Source organism: Trichosurus vulpecula, chromosome 4 (genome assembly GCF_011100635.1).
Source record: "Trichosurus vulpecula isolate mTriVul1 chromosome 4, mTriVul1.pri, whole genome shotgun sequence".
In the NCBI taxonomy this organism is placed as follows: domain Eukaryota; kingdom Metazoa; phylum Chordata; class Mammalia; order Diprotodontia; family Phalangeridae; genus Trichosurus; species Trichosurus vulpecula.
In genome coordinates, this window is record NC_050576.1 from 373,927,705 (window position 1) to 373,948,284 (window position 20,580).

General features: G+C 38.4%; 1 protein-coding gene across 2 annotated transcripts in view; it reads right to left on the reverse strand.

The window, feature by feature from the left end:
- NALCN (sodium leak channel, non-selective) overlaps positions 1 to 20,580 on the reverse strand; it is a 502,757-nt gene that overhangs the window by 78,239 nt on the left and 403,938 nt on the right. For both annotated transcript variants that reach the window (XM_036757854.1, XM_036757853.1), the window contains one exon: positions 8,006 to 8,079. In XM_036757854.1, the coding sequence (XP_036613749.1) occupies positions 8,006 to 8,079 (74 nt within the window). The remainder of the gene's footprint in view (positions 1 to 8,005; positions 8,080 to 20,580) is intronic.

Sequence of the window (20,580 nt, forward strand, 5' to 3'; positions counted from 1 at the left end):
TTCTGTGCTAGTTGCCTAAAGTGTTGGTAAAGGCACCTATCCCTTTGGCATTGGTTATTTTACTCAGCGTTTTTCTCTGCAATCTGATCCAATCCTCTAAATATTTATTAAATGCAATGAGTGGTAAGGCACAATTCAATTAGCAGTTGTCATGTATACATACAAGATGCTGTTCAAGGCCATTGAGGATGCAAATAGAAAATGAAAAAAACAGTTCCTGCCTACAATACACACTTACATTATCAGTGGCTCTACCAAGAGCTCTCAAGTTGAGATCTGGGGAATTAGAATTGCAGATTGTTGTTTTTTAATGTGGGAAGCCAATGTTTTAGAAATAGTCTTTGCAGAAAATAACCTGGTTGTTGTCTTTTCAGGAATTATCATAAAGTATAATGATCTGTTATATACTTTGTTGTTGTTGGTGGTGGTGGTGGTGATGGTGGATTTCATTGCCATAGAGAACAGCTCATGAAGAAATTCTTTCTAATCCTGCAGATTAATTGTTCTGTAATTTACAGTCTTAGAGAGTTGTTTGAGGGCATAGATGAGTGAAGTGATTTGCCCAAGATGACATGGTCAGCTTTTGTCACTGGTGAGTCTTAACCACCCATCTTTCAGACTCTACAGCTAGTTTTCTATCCACTACATCCCACTGCCTCTTATAGTTATATTAACAACATAAAATATAAAAAAAAATTAGCTGACCTGTGCTGGTTATTTAAATCCTGCCCTGATGTAAAATTTCTGTTCCTTAGACTTTTACACTTACTATAAATGTTGGAGAGAAACATTTTAATTTGGACAAAACCAAATGAGATCAATCACCGGACTAACTTTCAACTGGAAAATATCATGTCATTATGAATATTAGAAAAATTACTAAGCAAACACAGAGGCTGTCTTAGCTGGCTGGAGGTACTTTCAGGCAAAACATACAAAGCAGTGTAGAATTTGTCAAGACATTTCCATCTCTTAATTATTTCGCATCAATATATTAGTGTATCCATTTCTTCACAGGAGAAATAATGTATTATTACCCCCACGCTTGGCATCCCGTGATAGATGAGCTGATGACATTGTAGTGAAATGAGGGGGCTGGTGATGGGTTTGAAAGAGTGGTTACAAGTTCTTGATTTCCTGTGATATATTGAAAAGGTCACTGCATCCTGAAGAACACTTTCTTTAGAGGAGCTGAACAACACTCTTTAAATCAGAATACCAGGGAATTTAATAACGCCCTTGGATTTATAATTTAGGCAGTAAAACACCATCTCTCTCACAATACACTTCAGACAAGTCTTCAAAACAAGACAGATGATTGTGCCAAGTGAAAACCCACACTTACATACAAGACACATGATCCTCTCAAACTCCGTAAAAATGCCAGAGATGTTTTCTTATTAAAAAGTGAAAGATTTACTTTATCCAGTAGTGGTTTGGTATTGATGGTAATAAGAATTAACTTGAAAAGACAAATTGGTAGAATGCACAGATGCTTAGGTGGAGAAATGACAGAATTCACTGTTATTTACAAATTCCAGACTGAGGTGCATTGCATGTCTAACCAGTTTTCTCCTTCAAAGGGTTGAATTTCCTGTCTGTGGCAATTTATAAGGCAGGCCCCTTCCATTACAAAGAATGTTATGAGTTCCACTTCGAGTAATGACATGCATTTGGGAATTTGGACCCTCAAAGTGGGCAGAACTATCTGCCTTTTACAGGACTTGGAAGATTACTATTGCCCATAATAGATAAAAGCTGATGGCTTACATTGAAAATGGAACATTTAATAGACGTAAATGTACATACGGCATTTTACCTAACGTTGAAAAGCCATTCTTGCTTTCCACTCTCCTTGGATGATTTGTTACTTTTATGGGGTCAGGGACATTATATAATGTACTAATTAATGATGGTGACTGAATTAGAAAGACCAGTTTTCCTTCCCCCACATGGCTCAGGAATTTCACTAGAATTAATGAGAAGAAAACTTGGAACTTCACATAGAGGTTAAAGGGACCTTAGAAACTAGACTCGGACTCTAGACTCAGAGTTTTTGGTAGCCCGGATCTCTTTGGCAGTCAGGTGAAGCCTACGGACCATTTTTCAGAAGAATGTTTTAAAATATTTGACATTAAACATATAGGATTACAGAAGAAACCAATTATGATGAATAACAAACTATTAAAAAACAGTCATAGACCCCAGGTTCACAACCATGGCTCTAGTCCGGCTCCATCATTTTACAGATAATGAAACTGAAGACTGGAGAACTGAAATAAATATCTCACTGAAAGTCCTGCACTCCCATTCCCACCCTTGAGTCCAGGTAATTTAATTCCCATTATTAAAATTTGGTTGTGTTCAGTTTCATTCTTTTACAAAATTTGGAGCTTATATGATGTATTAGTTAGATTTACCTATTAGGCAAAAATGGAATTGGTCTCTATTTGTGCACATGTCATCCTAAGGTCCACTAACTATCTAATGCAGAGGGTCATTAGTACTCTAACCCAATTCCTTATGGCTACTTTTTAAAATCTAGATCAGTGATATGATTATTGTAATGAACTGCTGGAACGGATACTCCCTACATCAATCGGTATAGATTGGCAAATCCCTTGGATAGGAACTTAAAGTTGCCTGGACTGCCAAAAGGGTATGTGACTTGTCCATAGTCATGCAGCTAGTATGAGTCAGAGACAGGACTTGGATTCAGGTCTTCCTGACTCCAAAACCAGAATGCTATTGGCTATGCTGCTTCTCTACCTCCTAACTGAATCATGCAAATGATAGTCATACAGCTTACTGTCACAGTCTTGTCTGGCAAACACCCCCCCTCTTGCAACTTCTCATGCAACCGCTCTATCTGCACTGCCTCCTCAGAATGTCTCCCACCTTTGACAGAAAGGTGATGAATTTAATATGCAAGATGAGACATATTTTTGGACATGTTCCCAAAATTCTTGATTACGAATATTTGTTACAAGTTTGTTTCCTTTTTAGTTTTGGTTTTATTTTCCCATGGGTAAGAGATAAGAGGGTTTGTTTTGTTTTCCCATGGGGAGAAGAAGTAAGAAGGAGATAAAATAAAATTGAAAAAAATTAAAAAGATTAAATAAAATATTTGTTATTCTATCAATATGGAACCATTCCTTGGCATCTCAAGAACCTTTCCATCTTTGAATCCCATTTAAAAATGAGATACTTTAGGAAGAGTGATAATTTGATTATTTTCTGATAACCTTAATTACCAGTTAATACCTTAGCAGTTGACAGCCAATTGAAAACAACAATGAGACACAGAAATGGAGCTTAATGATAAAGAACCAGAAGAAATCAATAAAAAATTATTAATCGCTTTACAAGTACATAGTGCTTCGATAAGTACTGGAGATACAAAGATATGCATAAGTATAATTCAGGGCAAAATGTGCTAAGTGTGAAGAAGAGATCTTGACAAAGCAGTTTGAGAAATCTGAATGTGAATTTTTTTCCAGCTGGAGGGAGATCAGTGAAGATTTCGGGTACAGGTAGAATGGCTAAGAGTTCAGTTTGCACAGAATACAGAGTGTGGGAAAGAGAGGAATGTGAAGTAAGGTTTGGATGGTGGCTTGGAAATCTGATTATGGAAGGCTCTGAATGTCAAGCTAACCAGTTTTTATTTGATTTAGTACAAAATGGGAAGTCAAAGAAAATCTTTGAGCAGGAGAGTGATAAGATTGGACGTGTTTAATCAGATTACACATTAGGTTATGTGAAAGACTGAAGAGTGGAGATGCTGGAGCGGAATGACCAACTAGTATTTAAGATGAGAGGGGAGGAAGGCCTGAACTACAGTGGCATCAATGGGAGTAGTAAGGAAGGGGATGGTGGGAGAGAGGTTAGTGAGATAAACTTCATAGGATCTGACAACCAGGGGCTGATCAGGGGTGTTAAGAGGACATAAAATAACAAAGATCCTTGAGGGGGTATCAGAGAGAAACTACCTGCTTCACAGTTTTGACCTGGAGAAGCCCTGTCTTTTGGTCTGAAATATTTTGGGGTCAATTGTCCTGACAACTCAACCTGACAATAGGTTTTTTTTTTCCTAACTTAAAAAATTTTGGATAGTACTTAGAGTGTTTCAAACATAATAACAATAGCACATCCTTTTAAAACCCATGGCTTGCTGTACAATGGATTCAGTTACAATGAGTAGGGCTCTAAGCTATCTTAGGCCTATTTTTCTTTAGGTAATTCTCTCTCTTTTTTTTCTTTTGGAGGGGGGAAGGCAAGGCAATTGGGGTTAAGTGACTTGCCCAAGGTCACATAAGTGTATCAAGTTTCTAAGGCCAGATCTGAACTCAGGTCCCCCTGACTCCAGGGCTGGTGCTCTACTCACTGGGCCACCTAGCTTCCCTTAGGTAATTCTATATAAAAAGTTACTCTTTCTTCCTTCTTCCAACGTTTCCTAGAAAAAGAACATTTTTACAGTATGAGAGCTTTGCTTGAACCTTTATCCAGAGGCCTAGACTATGGACATATTCTGAAAGTGATTAATCATATTTAATTATTTAATTATAGGAGCTTTCGATTTAGTCACCCACACTTTTACTTCAGGGCCTCAGCAGCTGTCAGTGAGGTAGTAAGAAAGTGGTAATCTTCAGGGAAGTAAAATCTTCAACAGCCTTCTCTAAAAAACCAAGCAAGCACCTGCTCTCTAAGACTTTCTGGTTCTCAGTCGTTTTTCTAATTTTGGATTGCTGTTTCTTATGATATACATGGAACATATACTCAGATACATTTAAAACTCCTGAGCTCAGGCAATTTGCTGGCACTGGCATCCCAGTAGCAGGGATTTACGAGGATGTGTCACCACCTAGGGTAACAGGCACTTCTAAAAAGCCCATTCCAAAGTCAGTTCGGGTCCTGTTTTGTTATCTAAGTTCCATATTCTATCTCTCAGAGTTATGGTCCCTTTGACATGCGAGTAAGGGATAGAGGGAAAGCTCTGGATTGGTCTAGATACAGGGATGGGGAACAAGCAGCCCCAAGGCCACATGTGGCCTTCTAGGTCCTCGGCTGTGGCCTTTTGATTGAGTCCAAGTTTTACAGAATAAATCCTTTTATTAAAGGGATTTGTTCTGTGAAGTTTGGATTCAGTCAAAAGGCCACACTTGAGGACCTAGAGGGCCACATGTGGCCTTGAGGCTGCGGGTTCCCTCCCTGCTCCCCCCTGCCCAGTTGAACTTCTACTCCAGTGAGATCAGCTCCTGCTGCAAATAATTTATTTAGGAGTGTGCGTGCATGCATGCGTGCATGTGAGTGTACATGTGCATACATGTGTACTTTGGAGATGTTCAGGATGTGTGAGTTTTCATGTCTCCTGTTGAAATGTCTTGGTTCAGACAGCTTTTGGAAAATGACACTAAATTTGGTAATTTGTATCCAGGCTATTCTATAGCCTAGTAGTATTGAGTAGGTTAGATGTTAGAGCTGAATGCCCCACATCATGCTACAGGCCTCCACAGAGATGGCCCATGGATAAACTGGGGTATCGTAGTATCCTCTGAAGACATGCAAAGGCACATCTTTCTTTTCCAGCTGGAATGTGTCTTTATATATGTATCCCATGGAACCCTGTGAGTGAAAGTGTAACATCTTTCTCTGGCTAGATATTTTTCCTCCTCAGAACTTCTTTTGTGTGTGAAATCTTCTGTGTCCCCAATTTTCTCTGTCATCCTACTTGCTTCTTCACGTACTGAAATGAATTTCCCTCCGAGAGAAAGTGGACAGACAACTAGAGAGGTAAGACCAATAGTAGGTGGGAGGCCCCTGAGCATGCCTTAAATAGAATCACCAGAACAATCAGCAAGATCACATCACAGAGAAGCAATACTCTCACCCTTCACTTGGGCAATCACATCACTCGTCTTCACTACAGTCAGCTGGAAGATGCTTCTTATGGAGCGCTTAGACCAAAGTCAAAGCCAGGTGGCCATTACAATATCTGAGCTTCTCATACACTGAAGTCAAACGGAGGACACTGATTGTCCATTTTGAAATCCCCTCTTCAGTACAACAAGTGATTTGTCAGATACTGTCTCATTGCTGCTATTCCAAACATAGAACAACAAATTTGTTCCTTTAAGGGTTAAGTTGGAAAAGGGTAATTTTATGCACATGCAAAATTGGAAAGGGATATACCTCATTATCTTTTTTAATTGTATGCATGCAAATGGATTTTTGTTAATGCATATGATGATTGTATTCACAAACGGATGAACATGCAAATGCTGTGGAACACATAAATGGGAAGTCCATTTTTTGGAAAGGCCCTACTATACCTTGATCTGAACCTGTAAAGAAATAAATAATTTCCCCAGTTGTAGAGTTCCCTTTAGCAGTGAGCAATACGAGTTTTTATACTGGCTGTAATATACTGCTCAGGGACTATTACCTACTTAGCTTTTATATGTATACCACCAGCTATCAAGCCCAAAAGTACATTGCCCATTGGCTTCGTAAGGAATCTCAAGATCTTTTAATCTGAGATTGACATGGAATTTGTGTGTTTTTTTCTGTTTGGTAGCTATTTGTAGTTACAGGTGCTCCTTTATCTTTAGGCTACAAGTAGCTGGGCTTTTGTTTACAACAGGTGTGTTGCTACAAAGTCTAGGTTAGGTAATAATGCAGGAAAACACTGTACTAAGAACTCAAAGAGGGTAAAAGGCAGGAGATACTGTCCTCTCTTCTTGTAGCTGGTGGTGGCTGTTAATTACCATAAACACCTGCTTTTACCTGACAAAAGCTATTCAGGCCTAACACTTAGCTGTCTGCAAATGTCTCTTTCTTTGATCAGAATGTGGAACAAATTTGTAGAAGATTGTCTGGCTGATTAGCATATCTAGATGCTATAATTTTAAGGTGAGTGCAAGAACAGAGCTCTGCAGATCACACACTGTCAGGTTGATTTTTGGAATTTAGGCCACAATAAAGAGCTATGTGGGGGAGAAAACTCTGCAGTTGTACTTCTTGGTAGAGATAGGGTTGGTGAGGGAGGATGGGGAAGTAGACAGAAGGAGGCTCCGAATTCCCTCACTACCCATAAGATTTCCCTCATTTTGTAATCTCCAAAGACAGCCATGTTTAATCTCCAGTCTTGGAGAACAGGTTTCATTATGCCATGACCAAATTTTTAACATTTATATACACTTAATGTAACATAGGCAGTGGTGAAAAGAATATTTAGAATTTCTTGAAATACATAATCTAGGGCTGAGAATTAATTTTCTTCATAATGGTCATGGATCCAAATCTATTATTCTTCAATGTTTCAGAATGTAATATTTCACATATATACTTTTACGTGATTGTTTTAATTTTTATCCATCTGTACTAAATTTCAAAGCTTTTTGTTCTGCAATCAAATTACAACATTTAGTAGAATATTCTAGGATATGTAATTTTTCAATTATGTTAAATACCTCTTACAGCATCACACTTTTACTAGAAAAATTCATTGTTTCCTTTTCTATCAATAAATGACTTCACATACCTGGACATAACATAGATCCCACAAAATAAGTGGCAGGTAAATTGTAAAGATAGTTAACTCTTATGGTAAATATTTTGTGGGGTCACTCTGTATTTACAACCTTTAAATAAGGTTTAAAGACATAGAAACAAAACGGAACTATTCAAGTTTTGGCTGACTGAGCTCATTACATGACATTATTTGAGAAAAGACCACAACTGTGTTATTTACATTTTGTTTATAAGTAAAAGTAAAAAAATGAAAATATTTACTTTTCAGAAACTATTATAAGCATAATGTTCATAGATGATTAATATACATAGGAAATAAATTGAGATTTTAACATGTGTACAGGATATATGTGTACATATACATATATACTTGCTATATTCTACTTATCAATATATGTATATATAATATATATATATATATATATATATATCCATTTTTAAAGGAAAGATGTAGCAATCAACAGTTAATTGTTACCTGAGGATTTTTGTGACTGCTGTCTCCTTTTCCAGAAGATTCCTTGCCCTGATGCTGAAAACAGACTTACGGAGCTGTAAAATATAAAGAAGGTGATTTTAGACCTTGTGCATAACACATTGGCAGATAGCGTGACAAGAAACAGTACTAAGGATTTGTACAAAGATTACTTTTCATGAAAGGATCTCAAAATAGGTCTAAGACCAGTATTAGTAGCACCATATATTGAATGACTCTACTTTTTTGATTCTATCAGTTTTTCTCAGTCATCTAGGAAGAGGACAGCAGAAAATTTCCCCTGAGATCCTTCAAATAAATAGGAGCAATGTTTTTGCCTGCCTGAGAGCCTTTGCATTGAAAAATAGTCCGCAGTTCTGCAAAATATTCACTCTTGTGACCCACGAGATAAGTGCATGGAGATGATGTATCTGTATGAACCATACTTCAGTGCTGTAGTCATTCTGTAGAATGGAAAATGTCTCCCTGTGCTTGGTTTACAGCCCTAGGTTGGTTGCCATCATTAATCTGAATGAATTGTTTAGGTTTAAGTTCTCATGAATAGAGAAGATGAGTTTCCAAAGTCTCTTATGAACCAGTTAGTCTATGACTGATTCTGAGAAGATTGATAAAACAACCCTGCAGGGCTATTTGCTGAGCTGCCTAAAATCCCAAGTGCTCATAGCCCAGCTCTATGCTGTGGGGTCATTTGAAGAAGATGGGCTATGGCAAGGTAGATAAGTGCTTGGATCATGTGATTAACCCAAGTTGGGGATTAACCATTGAGTGGGCAGAAAGCGTTCTAGAAGGAAAAAGTGAAGCATATGTTCCAGCAGGAAGGCATCATCTTAAACAGTAGCTGCAGGGGAATGAATATGCTGGAAGGGAGAAACTAGCAGCTCTGTTATTGTTGGATCACCAACCAATCAAGTATTTATTGGATACCTATGACGGGTAATAAATCCAGCACTTTGTTCAGTCCTATTAGAAAACACAGAATACACTGAGATTCTCCACCAACCACATTCAGTAAGCAACCTCTCATGAGATTCATGCTATCCAAATAGATTACCCAGTGAAGATCCTGCTGGCTATTATTCATCAACCCCTAAGGATGTGCTCCTTCCTTTCCCAATGAGTTCAGTGCCTGAGTCATAGTTGTGTTTTTCTCCTCCCTGTATCCTGCTCTCATACTAAGGGACTTCCACCTATGTGATGTTGCTTCTTCAAATGCTTTAACTTCACATTTCCTCAATCTACTTAGTTCTTACAACCTATTCCTCTGCTCCATCTTAGATTGCACAAAGATGGACATGTCCTAGATCTTGCCATCACCAACAAATGTTCACTTCCACATTTTTGAACTCTGAAATTTCTTGAACTGATGAAAATCTTTTATCATTATATTCTTTCTCTATGTCTTATGACTCCTAAGTCTGTTATTTGTTCTCACCATGACCTCTATTCCCTTCCCACCTCAGTTCTTTCCAAGGCTCTGGTCTGGCTACATTCTCTTCCCTTCCCTATTTTTACCCTTTGCTAAACCAACTCAATTTCATATTCTCTTTCTTTCCTGACCCTTTGACCTCTGATCCTGTTGCTGATCATGGCACCATTCTCCAATAATAAATTACTCAGACCAAATATCTCCTTTATCTGCTGCTGAATGGAGGTGGAGAAAAATAAAGAAATCGCATACACCGTACTGAGAACTCCCTGAAGGAAGGCAAACATTCTACTCCTCCTTAACTGATTTACTATTCTCCTACAATAGTGTTTTGGTAATTAAGGTGGGACTTTTTTTTTTTTTTACTGTTTTCCCTTTTGGAGCACTGAAGTAATCAAGTGCCTTTGTTTCTTTGATTAAATACGGGAGTCTTTGATGACCTGCTTAAGAAACAAGAAAGTCTAGTTCACATAGGTTTGAATGGCATGGTTGTGATGCCTGAAGAAGCATCACTTGGTTTGGAGTGGCATGATTGTGACGCCCTTTGACCCTGAACAGGTTATATAAACTCAGTGGTTAGCATTTTGTTTAGGGCTCTCACTCACTGCAGGAGTGTTGATGTGGAGACTCTGGGTAGCCACTGGAGCCTCCTGGCTTTGAAAAAACCCAGATGTATGTGATGACTTGATCAGACAAAGCCTGTCTGTTGAATTGTGTTATTTGCTCTGTTTATATTGTCTCTGTTTGTAATTTCTGTTTGTATTTGCTCTGAAGTTCAGGGTGCTGGCTTTTCCCCCTGAACTAAGTGAATTACTTACGTATGTTTGATTAAAGTGAGATTGTTAACTCCTTAAAGTTGCTCTCCTTAGAAAAGTAGATCGAAGAACCTGTGCTGGCTCTTCTGTGTGCTGGTGTTGTTGGTCTTGCACTCTCACAGCAGCTGCTAGAAGCATTGTTGTTACAAACAGCTATTATAATCCTTCTTGTTTCTCTTCAAGTCTTCCACGGGCATATACAACTGCCACAACCCTACTCTCATTGAAGTGTTTTGTCTCAAACTTCACCAAAAATTGAGGCCATTCAATGAGAGCTCCCTCCAATCCCTACCTCCTTGTTGACATCATTCAGGCATCTTCCACTACCAGCATTTCCAAACTCTTGGGATTCAGAAATTTTAAAAAATCAGGATTCCTGAGATTTCTCAGGAATTCCCCAAATAAGAACTTATTCTGTATTTCTATAATATTGTATTTACATGTCTTAAAATAATAATAATGAACGTAATAACAATGAATCATTTTTCTGTGATGGGGTTCATAGTAAAAGTCTCAGAGGTTTTCTATAGAAGTGATACAATAATAAATTTATGGTTTATGATTACGATGATGAGGCAGTTAGGTGCAATGGATAGACTGCTGGGCCTGGAGTCAGGAAGACTCATCGTCCTGAGTTAAAGTCTGGCCCCACTAGACACTAGATGTGTACACACAGACACTACATAACCCTGGGCAAGTCACTTAGCCTTGTTTGCTTCAATTTTCTCATCTGTAAAATGAGCTGGAGAAAGAAATGTAAACCACTCCAGTATCTTGTCTAAGAAAATTTTAAATGTAGTCATTATAAGCTGGACATGACTGAAAGCAACTGAAATTATTATGAACCAATATATTGCGACAATAATTTAAAACATCTGGCAATGACTGAAAACCTTTATCTTTGTTAAAATATTTCCAACATTTTTCATATTCTTTACTCATTATTATGAATAACAAAAATGTGTTTGAAAAACATTTTTAGTAGTATTTATAAAGAATTGTAGCCTATAGCAAAATATTCAAACACTGGAAAATGTCAGCGAACATTACTGAGTAGTGTTTTTAAAATGTAACATTCAGATCTTATAGCAAGGTTAACAGCACTACACAGAATCACATATTGAAATAGTTAAGGTAAAGACTTATTTTGCTTTCCAAATTTTTTATTCTTGGAACAACACTCACAGGATTTGTATTAAGTATATTATGCATAAAGAGTTATTAGTATTTATTTGCAAGAATGATTCACTGTTAGCAAGTCAGTCAATAAACATCTATTAAGTGTCTACTATATGCTAGGTACCGTACTAAGCTCAGGGGGTACAAATAAAAATAAAAACAAAGACAATTCTTGCCCTCAAGGAGTTTACAATATTTTTTATTTAATTTTTTAGTTTTCAGAATTGATTTTTCACAAGAGTTTGAATTACAAATTTTCTCCCAATTTCTACCCTCCCCTCACCCCTCCAAGATTGCCCTGTTCCCCAGTCAGCCCTCCCTTCTGTCACCCCACTCCCTGCCCCCCCAATCCCCTTTTCCCTTACTTTCTTGTAGGACAAGATAGATTTCTATGCCCCATTGCCTGTATATCTTATTTCCTAGTTGCATGCAAAAACTTTTTTTTGAACATCTTCTTTTAAAACTTTGAGTTCCAAATTCTCTCCCCTCTTCCCTCCCCACCCACCCTCCCTAAGAAGGCAAGCAATTCAACATAGGCCACATGTGTATCAATATGTAAAACCCTTCCACAATACTCATGTTGTGAAATACTATATTTTGCTCCTTCCTATCCTATACCCCTTTGTTTAATTTTCTCCCTTGACCCTGTCCCTTTTCAAAGTGTTTGCCTCTGATAACCTCCTCCCCCATCTGCCCACCCTTCTATCATCCCCCTTTTTTTATCTCCTTCCTCCTTCTTTCCTGTGGGGGTAAGATACCTAATTGAGTGTGTATGTTATTCCCTCTTCAGGTCAAATACAATGAGAGCAAGATTCACTCATTCCCCCTCACCTGCCCCCTCTTCCCTTCCTACAGAACTGTTTTTTTTTGCCAATTTTATGTGAGATAATTTATCCCACTCTATTTCTCCTTTTCTTCCTCTCTCAATATAGTCCTCTCTCATCCCTTAATTTGATTTTTTTTAGATATCATCCCTTCATATTCAACTCACCCTCTGCCCTCTGTCTACACACACACACACACACACACACAAACACATATGTGTGTGTGTATATATATATACATATATGTATGTATATATGTATATTCCCTTCAGCTACCCTAATACAGAAGTCTCATGAATTATACACATATACAAACCATCTTTCCATGTAGGAATGTAAACAAAACAGTTCAACTTTAGTAAGTCCCTTATGATTTCTCTTTCTCATTTACCTTTTCATGCTTCTCTTGATTCTTGTGTTTGAAAGTCAAATTTATATTCAGTTCTGGTCTTTTCACTGAGAAAGCTTGAAAGTCCTCTATTTTATTGAAAATCCATATTTTGCCTTGGAGCATGGTACTCAGTTTTGCTGGGTAGGTGATTCTTGGTTTTAAGCCTAGCTCCATTGACCTCTGGAATATCATATTCCAAGCCCTTCAATCCCTTAATGTAGAAGCTGCTAGATCTTGTATTATCCTGATTATGTTTCCACAATACTCAAATTGTTTCTTTCTGGCTGCCTGCAGTATTTTCTCCTTGATCTGGAAACCCTGGAATTTGGCAACAATGTTCCTAGGAGTCTTCTTTTGGGGATCTTTTTCAGGAGGCGATCAGTGGATTCTTTCAATTGCTATTTTACCCTCTGGCTCTAGAATATCAGGGCAGTTCTCCTTGATAATTTCTTGAAAGATGATATCTAGGCTCTTTTTTTGATCATGGCTTTCAGGCCGTCCAATAATTTTTAAATTATCTCTCCTGGATCTATTTTCCAGGTAAGTGGTTTTTCCAATGAGATAGTTCACAATGTCTTCCATTTTTTCATTCCTTTGGTTCTGTTTTATAACATCTTGGTTTCTCATAAAGTCATAGCTTCCACTTGCTCCAATCTAATTTTTAAGGTACTATTTTCTTCAGTGGTTTTTTGGACCTCCTTTTCCATTTGGCTAATTCTGCCTTTCAAGGCATTCTTCTCCTCATTGGCTTTTTGGAGCTCTTTTGCCATTTGAGTTAGTCCATTTTTAAGGTGTTATTTTCTTCAGTATTTTCTTGGGCCTCCCTTAGCAAGTCATTGACTTGTTTTTCATGGTTTTCCCACATCACTCTCATTTTTCTTCCTAATTTTTTCTCTACTTCTCTAACTTGCTTTTCCAAATCCTTTTTGAGCTCTTCCATGGCCTATGACCAGTTTATGTTTTTCTTTGAGGCTTTTGATGTAGGCTCTTTGACTTTGTTGACGTCTTTTGGCTGCATGTTTTAGTCTTCTTTGTCACCAAAGAAAATTCCAAAGTCTGAGTCTGAATTTGAGTGCATTTTTACTGCCTGGCCATCTTCCCAGCCAACTTACTTGACACTTGAGCTCTTTGTCAGGGTATGACTGCTTGTAGAGTAGAGAGTTCTTTGTCCCAAGCTTGTGGGGCTGCGCTGTTGTTTTCAGAGCTTTTTCTACACAGCAAGCTCTGCCACACCAGTGCTCCTCCTTCCCCAACAACCACCAACCTGGACCGCGACTCAGATTTGAGCAGGCTCTGCACTCCAGCTCAGATCCAGCCTGGGGCCAGAAGCAACTGCAGCTGTAGTTCTGTAGCTGCACACCTCCACTGTCCCCAGGGTGTTGGCCGAACCGGAAACTCCTTTCACTCTGTCCTCGCAGTTTTTTCCCAATAACCTTATCTTTAGTGTTTGTGGGTTGAGAAGTCTGGTAACTGCCACAGCTCACTGATTCAGGGTGCTAGGGCCTGTTCCGCCCAGCTCCTGGTCTAGTTGGTCTGGGTGCAGCCCATGCTGGGCTCTGCTGCGCTCCACTCCCAGCTCCGTGCGATAGACCTTACCCAGTGACCATCCAGGCTGTCTTGGGCTGGAGCCCTGCTTCCCTCTGCTATTTTGTGGGTTCTGCAGTTCTAGAATTTGTTCAGAGCCATTTTTATAATTGTTTGGAGGTTCCTGGGGGAAAGTTTTAGGCCAGTCCCTGCTTCCCAGCCACCATCTTGGCCCTGCCCCTTCAAGGAGTTTACAATCTAATGGGGTAGACTACTTACAAAAGGAAGTGGTGGGGGGAGGGGAAGATACCAAGCCTGAAGTCCAAAGGGAGTTTAGCTGGTGATAAATGGGGAGAAAATTCCAGTCAAATAGTCCAATCAGAAGGGCATAGGGTATTGATGAGATGACAGCACCAGAAGATTCAGTCTTACATCATACCGAGATTTCCCCATGGCTAGTTTCCTGGGGAAGAAAGGTATGATGGAGAGTTCCAGAGAAGTCCAAAAGGAGTGTAGATGGTGGGAGATAGGGAGCAGCAGACAAGGCCACAAATACACACTTCTAAATAGCAAAAGGTACAAGTAAGATTGACTGATGAGGTTTTGACCACCTTTCTCTTATCTGCTCCTGTCCCAGTTCCTAAACATGCTGACCTTGACTTTCAACTCCATCTGCTTCCTGCTCTTATTTTTGACTTGACATTGATGGATTCCTCTGAACTAATAATGTCTCTATGTTAATTGTTAAGCTTTAATTCTAACAAGAGAATTATAATAATATCTTTTCATTTTTCTTAACTGTGTTTTCTCAGGATTCAGGATTAGGGAAAACATGTAAATTTCCCAAGAAATGCCAGGAAGGAATTCCTTCAGAGGAAACCTTTCTATTTCTTCACTTCAGTCAAAGATGAAGACTTGGTTCTTTTCCAAGTCAAAATCACCCTCTCTAAATATACCTTTGTCCCCATCCCCTTTCACTCTCTTCTGAACCCTCTATAATCTGGCTTCCAACTCAATTATTCAACTGAAACAGCCTTCCTGAAATGACCTCTAAACTGCCAAATATATAGACTTTTTTTCAATCCTGATATTCCTGATATTCCCCAACCTCTCTGCAGCATTTGAAGTTGACAGCCTTCTTCTGGATGCCTTCTCCTTACTAAATGCTAGCACACATGAAACAATTTGCATATACAGACATAATTAGCAAGTTAATAAGCCCACTTTTTGCTAGGTAGAGCGCTAAGCACTGGGGATTCAATGAAGTCCAAAAATCAAGAAAACAAAAACAAAGAAACAAAAGTCCCTGATCTCAAGTTGCTCACAGTCTAATGAGACAATATGCAAACAACTATACAGGATAAATTGGAGACAATCCAAGAGGGAAAGAACTAAGATTAAGGTGAATTGGTAAAGGATTCCTGTAATACGCTGTTATTGTATGTTGTCTGTTTTCGAAGAGTACCATGGCATCAGGGAAATGATGATGTGACTTGCAGTTGACTTTGATGTCAGTGAAGGAAGGCTGTGCAAGGTCATCAGCCTCACTTTCTCTTCCAGAGCCATCTGGATCCAGTGACCAGATATTCATCAGGATGACTAGAGATGACCCAGGATGCAATGGGAGAGCCTGGCCCTCTTAGGCTAAGGCCTTTTCATGTACTCACTTAGTGAGGTAATGCCCATTCAGTGAATAAGAAGTGAGTCAAGGGATGGCCCCTTTAATATAATATGTAATAATATGCATTTAATATAATATGCAATAATTTAATATAATATGCAATAATATTTAATATGATATATAATAATGTAATATGTAGACCATATTAGTAAGTTCTAAACTATTCTATAAATTAAAGTGAAAATATTCCTTATAAGCAAAGATGTTGAAAATCTTTAAAAGCAAAGAGAACAGGCAAGAAATTACAAGTCCTGTGAGAGATGGTTTCATTACATCAATGGTACTGAGAGAAATGATTATTAATAACTAATGATGTACAGAGGCCCTGGAGTCAGGAGGACATGAGTTCAAATCTGGCCTCAGATACTTCACACTTACTAGCTGTGTGACCCTGGGTAAGTCACTTATCCCTGATTACTTCACCAAACAACAACAATAAAACAATTGGGAAGATTCAGATTTCCCCCTTTTTCTTTTATCTTTATTTTAAGACCTCAGTCTCTGAAGGGTGAGCTAACCTTTTCCTCTATCCAGCCCTGACCCAGGCAGGGCAGCCATTGTACTCTACACTAGTTTGGGTGGGGATAAATTCTTTGAATAGATTGCCAAGGCTGGGGCTTAAAAGTAAGTGATGTAATTAAAGTTCAGGTCCAGCTGCTCCTTGTGATATTTATTCTCTCATTAATTGCTAATCAATCAGAGTTGATTGCTACCCTGAGGAATATGCCTCTCCTAAAGCACATATAAACTCTGAGCTCTGCCATGATGGTTTTTTGTCTAAGAGAGAGATGGCCAAATGACTATCCTTTCATTAAAATGCTGGTATTATTAATAAAATGATGAAATTACCTAGAAACTATGTCTCTCAAACCTTTTTAAATGCCACAGAACCATATGGATATAGTTGGGAAAGAAAAGCTAGTTAACAAGTTGGTCTTTTCAGTTCTACCTGGAAAAAGATAAAATAACACCATCTTCAATCATGGTAAAGTATAAAACAATTCTAGGTTTGGAATCAGAGGACCTGAATTCAAATCCAGCCTCTACCACTTATTACCCATGTGACTTGGGGCAAGTCATTTAAAATCTCTAGCCTTCAATTTCCTCATCTACAAAATGAGGGTTGTAGCAGATAACCACTGAGGTCCCTTAGGGCTTTAGATGATGATCCTATGATCTGTCTGATTAGATGATTTTTAATGTTCATTCCAGTTCTCCATCTGTAACATTAATCCTGTGAAACAAATGACACCAGAATAAGTTTAGGATAAAAGATTATTAAACATTGAAGAGGGCAGCCAGGTGGCACAGTATCTGTGCTTGGAATCTGAAAGATTCCTCTTCCTGAGTTCAAATCCGGCTTCTGATGCTTACTAGCTGTGTGACCCCTGGAAAGTCACTTCATCTTATTTGCCTCAATTCATCATCTGTAAAATGGACTGGAGGGGGAAATGGCAAACCATTCCAGTATCTTTGACAAGAAAACCCCCAATGAGGTCAGAAAGAGTTGGACCAAACTGGGATGAATGATGAACAATAACAATGTAAAAAAACAGAACGCACCACAGCTATGGTAACATGGTTTTGATAGTGGAAAATTTTAATTGAACAGGACCTGACAAGTAGGCCTTTACAAGTTATGGACACTTTAAACACATTATCTCATTTATGTAAATTATCTCATTTGATTCTCTGAACAACCCTGTGAAAGAGGGTTCCTCCCATTTTACAGATGAGCCAGGTTAAGGTCACCTGTCCACAGTCACACAGGTAGTAAGGGTCCGAGGTGGGATTCAAAGGCAGGCTTTCTTCACACACAGTCCACCATTCTATCCTCTATACCCTACTGCCTCACTAGGGAACTGTGTGGCAAATAATTCTGTGGAAAAGAGAGGATCAGAGAGCATAATTTATTTAGACTTTCAAAAGCCTTTGGCAGGATTTCATTGAAAGGGTGTTTAAAAAAAATTGAACTACCATGGGATTAAGGACAATGTTTTCTCACAGAGAAGGAACTGGCTCATAGACAGGAAACAAGGGTGACCTTTAGCAGTGGCTTAACCTCTGGCCTGACATGAAGGAGAATAATCACTCTCTCTTGCTAGATTATTAGAATCATTGTCAATGATGGAATGACTGAGCTGGGTGGAATATGATCATTAGAGTCATCATGGAAATTGGTCCATTATTAAACACACATACATATGCGCGCGCGCACGCGCGCACACACACACACACACACACACACACACACACACCCTTAAGCAAGGCCAAGCCTATAGAAACATTTCAGGTACATGTAGTGGCAGTGCAAATCACATATTTGCCTTTCCAGTTACACTTGGGAAATAAGCAATGCCATCTCAAAGGGCGATGATATGTTTCAGTCACCTTTTCCTTATTGAAAGGTGGCAGCCTGAATTCAATCAAACACAGCCACTGGAAGTGATTGAGTTGCTGAATTTTATAACAGTTTTCTTCCTGTTAGAAAAAACCTTTTTTTCGGAGACTGAGTATATGTTATACTGTTTCTCATGTTATTTGTATGCCACATATGCTAAAATTCTTTTTATTTTTTCTTTCCCTTGTTTGAAAGGATAAAAAGGGGAGGGGGAAAAATGAGTTACTAGTGAGAACATTAGAGCTAGCTTCCTGATTGCTAGTTATTTCACCAAGTACAAATACTGGGTATTTACAAGGCAGCAGCAAAATGAATGTTTCAGTAGAAGACCTTCTGATGTTACACATCTTCTTGGGCTTTAAACAGACTGCACTGAGGAAAATCTTGAACAGAGGGGAAAATGGCAGTTACAAACGCTTAAATAGGTAAAATATCATAATGGTACCTTTTTCTAGAGAGTAACAACAACAAATGACAGCAGTTTCCTCATTTATTATAGCAGCCCTCATGATGCTTTAGTAAAAGTTGATAGTCGTCATTTAGCAATGAAAAGTCTTCGATCACATACATCAGAGTCCTCTAGACTGCTCTAGACTCCACTAAACAGTAACATCGGCTAGCCTAAGACTCTCCATTTTATTATCTAAGTTAGCAGGAGAGTGTGGACTTGGACTAACTACTCTGCAGTGCCATCTTCTGTTTCTAAATGATACTACTCGTCACTGCAGAGGCTGGAGAAACGACGACATATTTTTTTTTAAATGCAAGACTTGATTCAAGAGAAATAACTTAAGATAAACTGACAATCATGTGTGAATGACAACATTGATTACTCTGAGACTGATTACTGAGGTAGGTATAATGGAACCCAATCGATGCAAGATATAAAAGCATCCCAGAAGGAGCACTTTTATGGAAAGCTGGAATGCATTTTACCTTGCCAGGTTATAGATTAACAAGATAAAAACTTTCTTTTGTTCTATGACTGTCCAGTTCATTATTTTTTTTTGTTCTAAAAAAAATAATAGATGAATTGCCAGGATGACTTTTTTTTTGTTCTATGAATGTCCACTTCATTATTTTAAATTAAATGTATGGAGAACAACTTGCTTAAACGGCCAACTGATGCACTCAATGGGTCAACCTAATGCTGACAGAAGATTAACTCAACATTCTACATTATTGGCATAGATTTATATATGGATAAAGAGTTTTAGGATGCACAAGTAACTCTGTATTCTATTGGACATAGTAATCAATGTAGAAGTTATTACTTAAGTTTTGTAATTTTAAAGAGCTGAAACTTGAATATGTTAAGTACTTATTTAAGATTTTGATAACCAACAAATATGAATCTAGACCCTTTTCCTAACTTAATGCAGTCTAAGATTTTGTTAGTTTGTTTTGGCCACATGTCATACAACTGACTCAAATTGAGCTTGCACCTCCCTAAAACCTCAGGGGTAAACCATTATGGTTAGGCTGCTATCTAACCCAAAAAATCTGAGATTATATAGTCAAGTTTTGAAAATAACCATAAAATTCTACATTAATTTCTCATGTCCATGTTTCACTCAACTCAGGATTCACAAGAACTACTGGGCTCAATGTGGGATATATTGGATGAGTGTCCCTCAGTTGTTCAATCATTATCATTCGGGAACCTCTTATGTCATTGTATTTCAGTTAGCATTAAGCCCTAGGAATCATGGAAGATGTGGTTCCCAAGCAGAGGTGCTTCTGTCTGACACAGGGCATCAGGACAGTTAAGCTTGCTCTCTTTGAATCCCTACTTCAGGAAGGAAGGAACGAAGGAAAGAAGAAAACCAACATTTATTAAATGCTTCCTCTGAACCAGGTACTGTGCTAAATGCTTTATAAATATTATCTCATTTGATTCTCACAACAGGTACTATTATTATCCACATTTTACAGCTGAGAAAACTAAGGCAGACAGAAGTTATGTGACTTGTCCATGGTCACACACTTGGTGTTTGAGACCAGATGTGAACTCAGGTTTTCCTGACTCCAAGCCTGGTGCTCTATCTACTGTGCCCACTCTGTCTAGCTGCAATCATATTAGATTTGACTAATTCTAAATTTCCAGGCTTTTTTTGGATCCAAACTTTTTCATTTGACTTGTAAGCAAAACCTCCCAACTGTCTTTGATTTTCAAATTTGATGAACATGGTATTTGTACCTTCAGGGAGGCCATGATGAAAACACTGAACAGCATGGTGTCATCAGCCATGGACAGGGGCATGTCCCTCTGGGGGCACTCCACTAAGGACTCATCTACAATTTGATATGGATCAC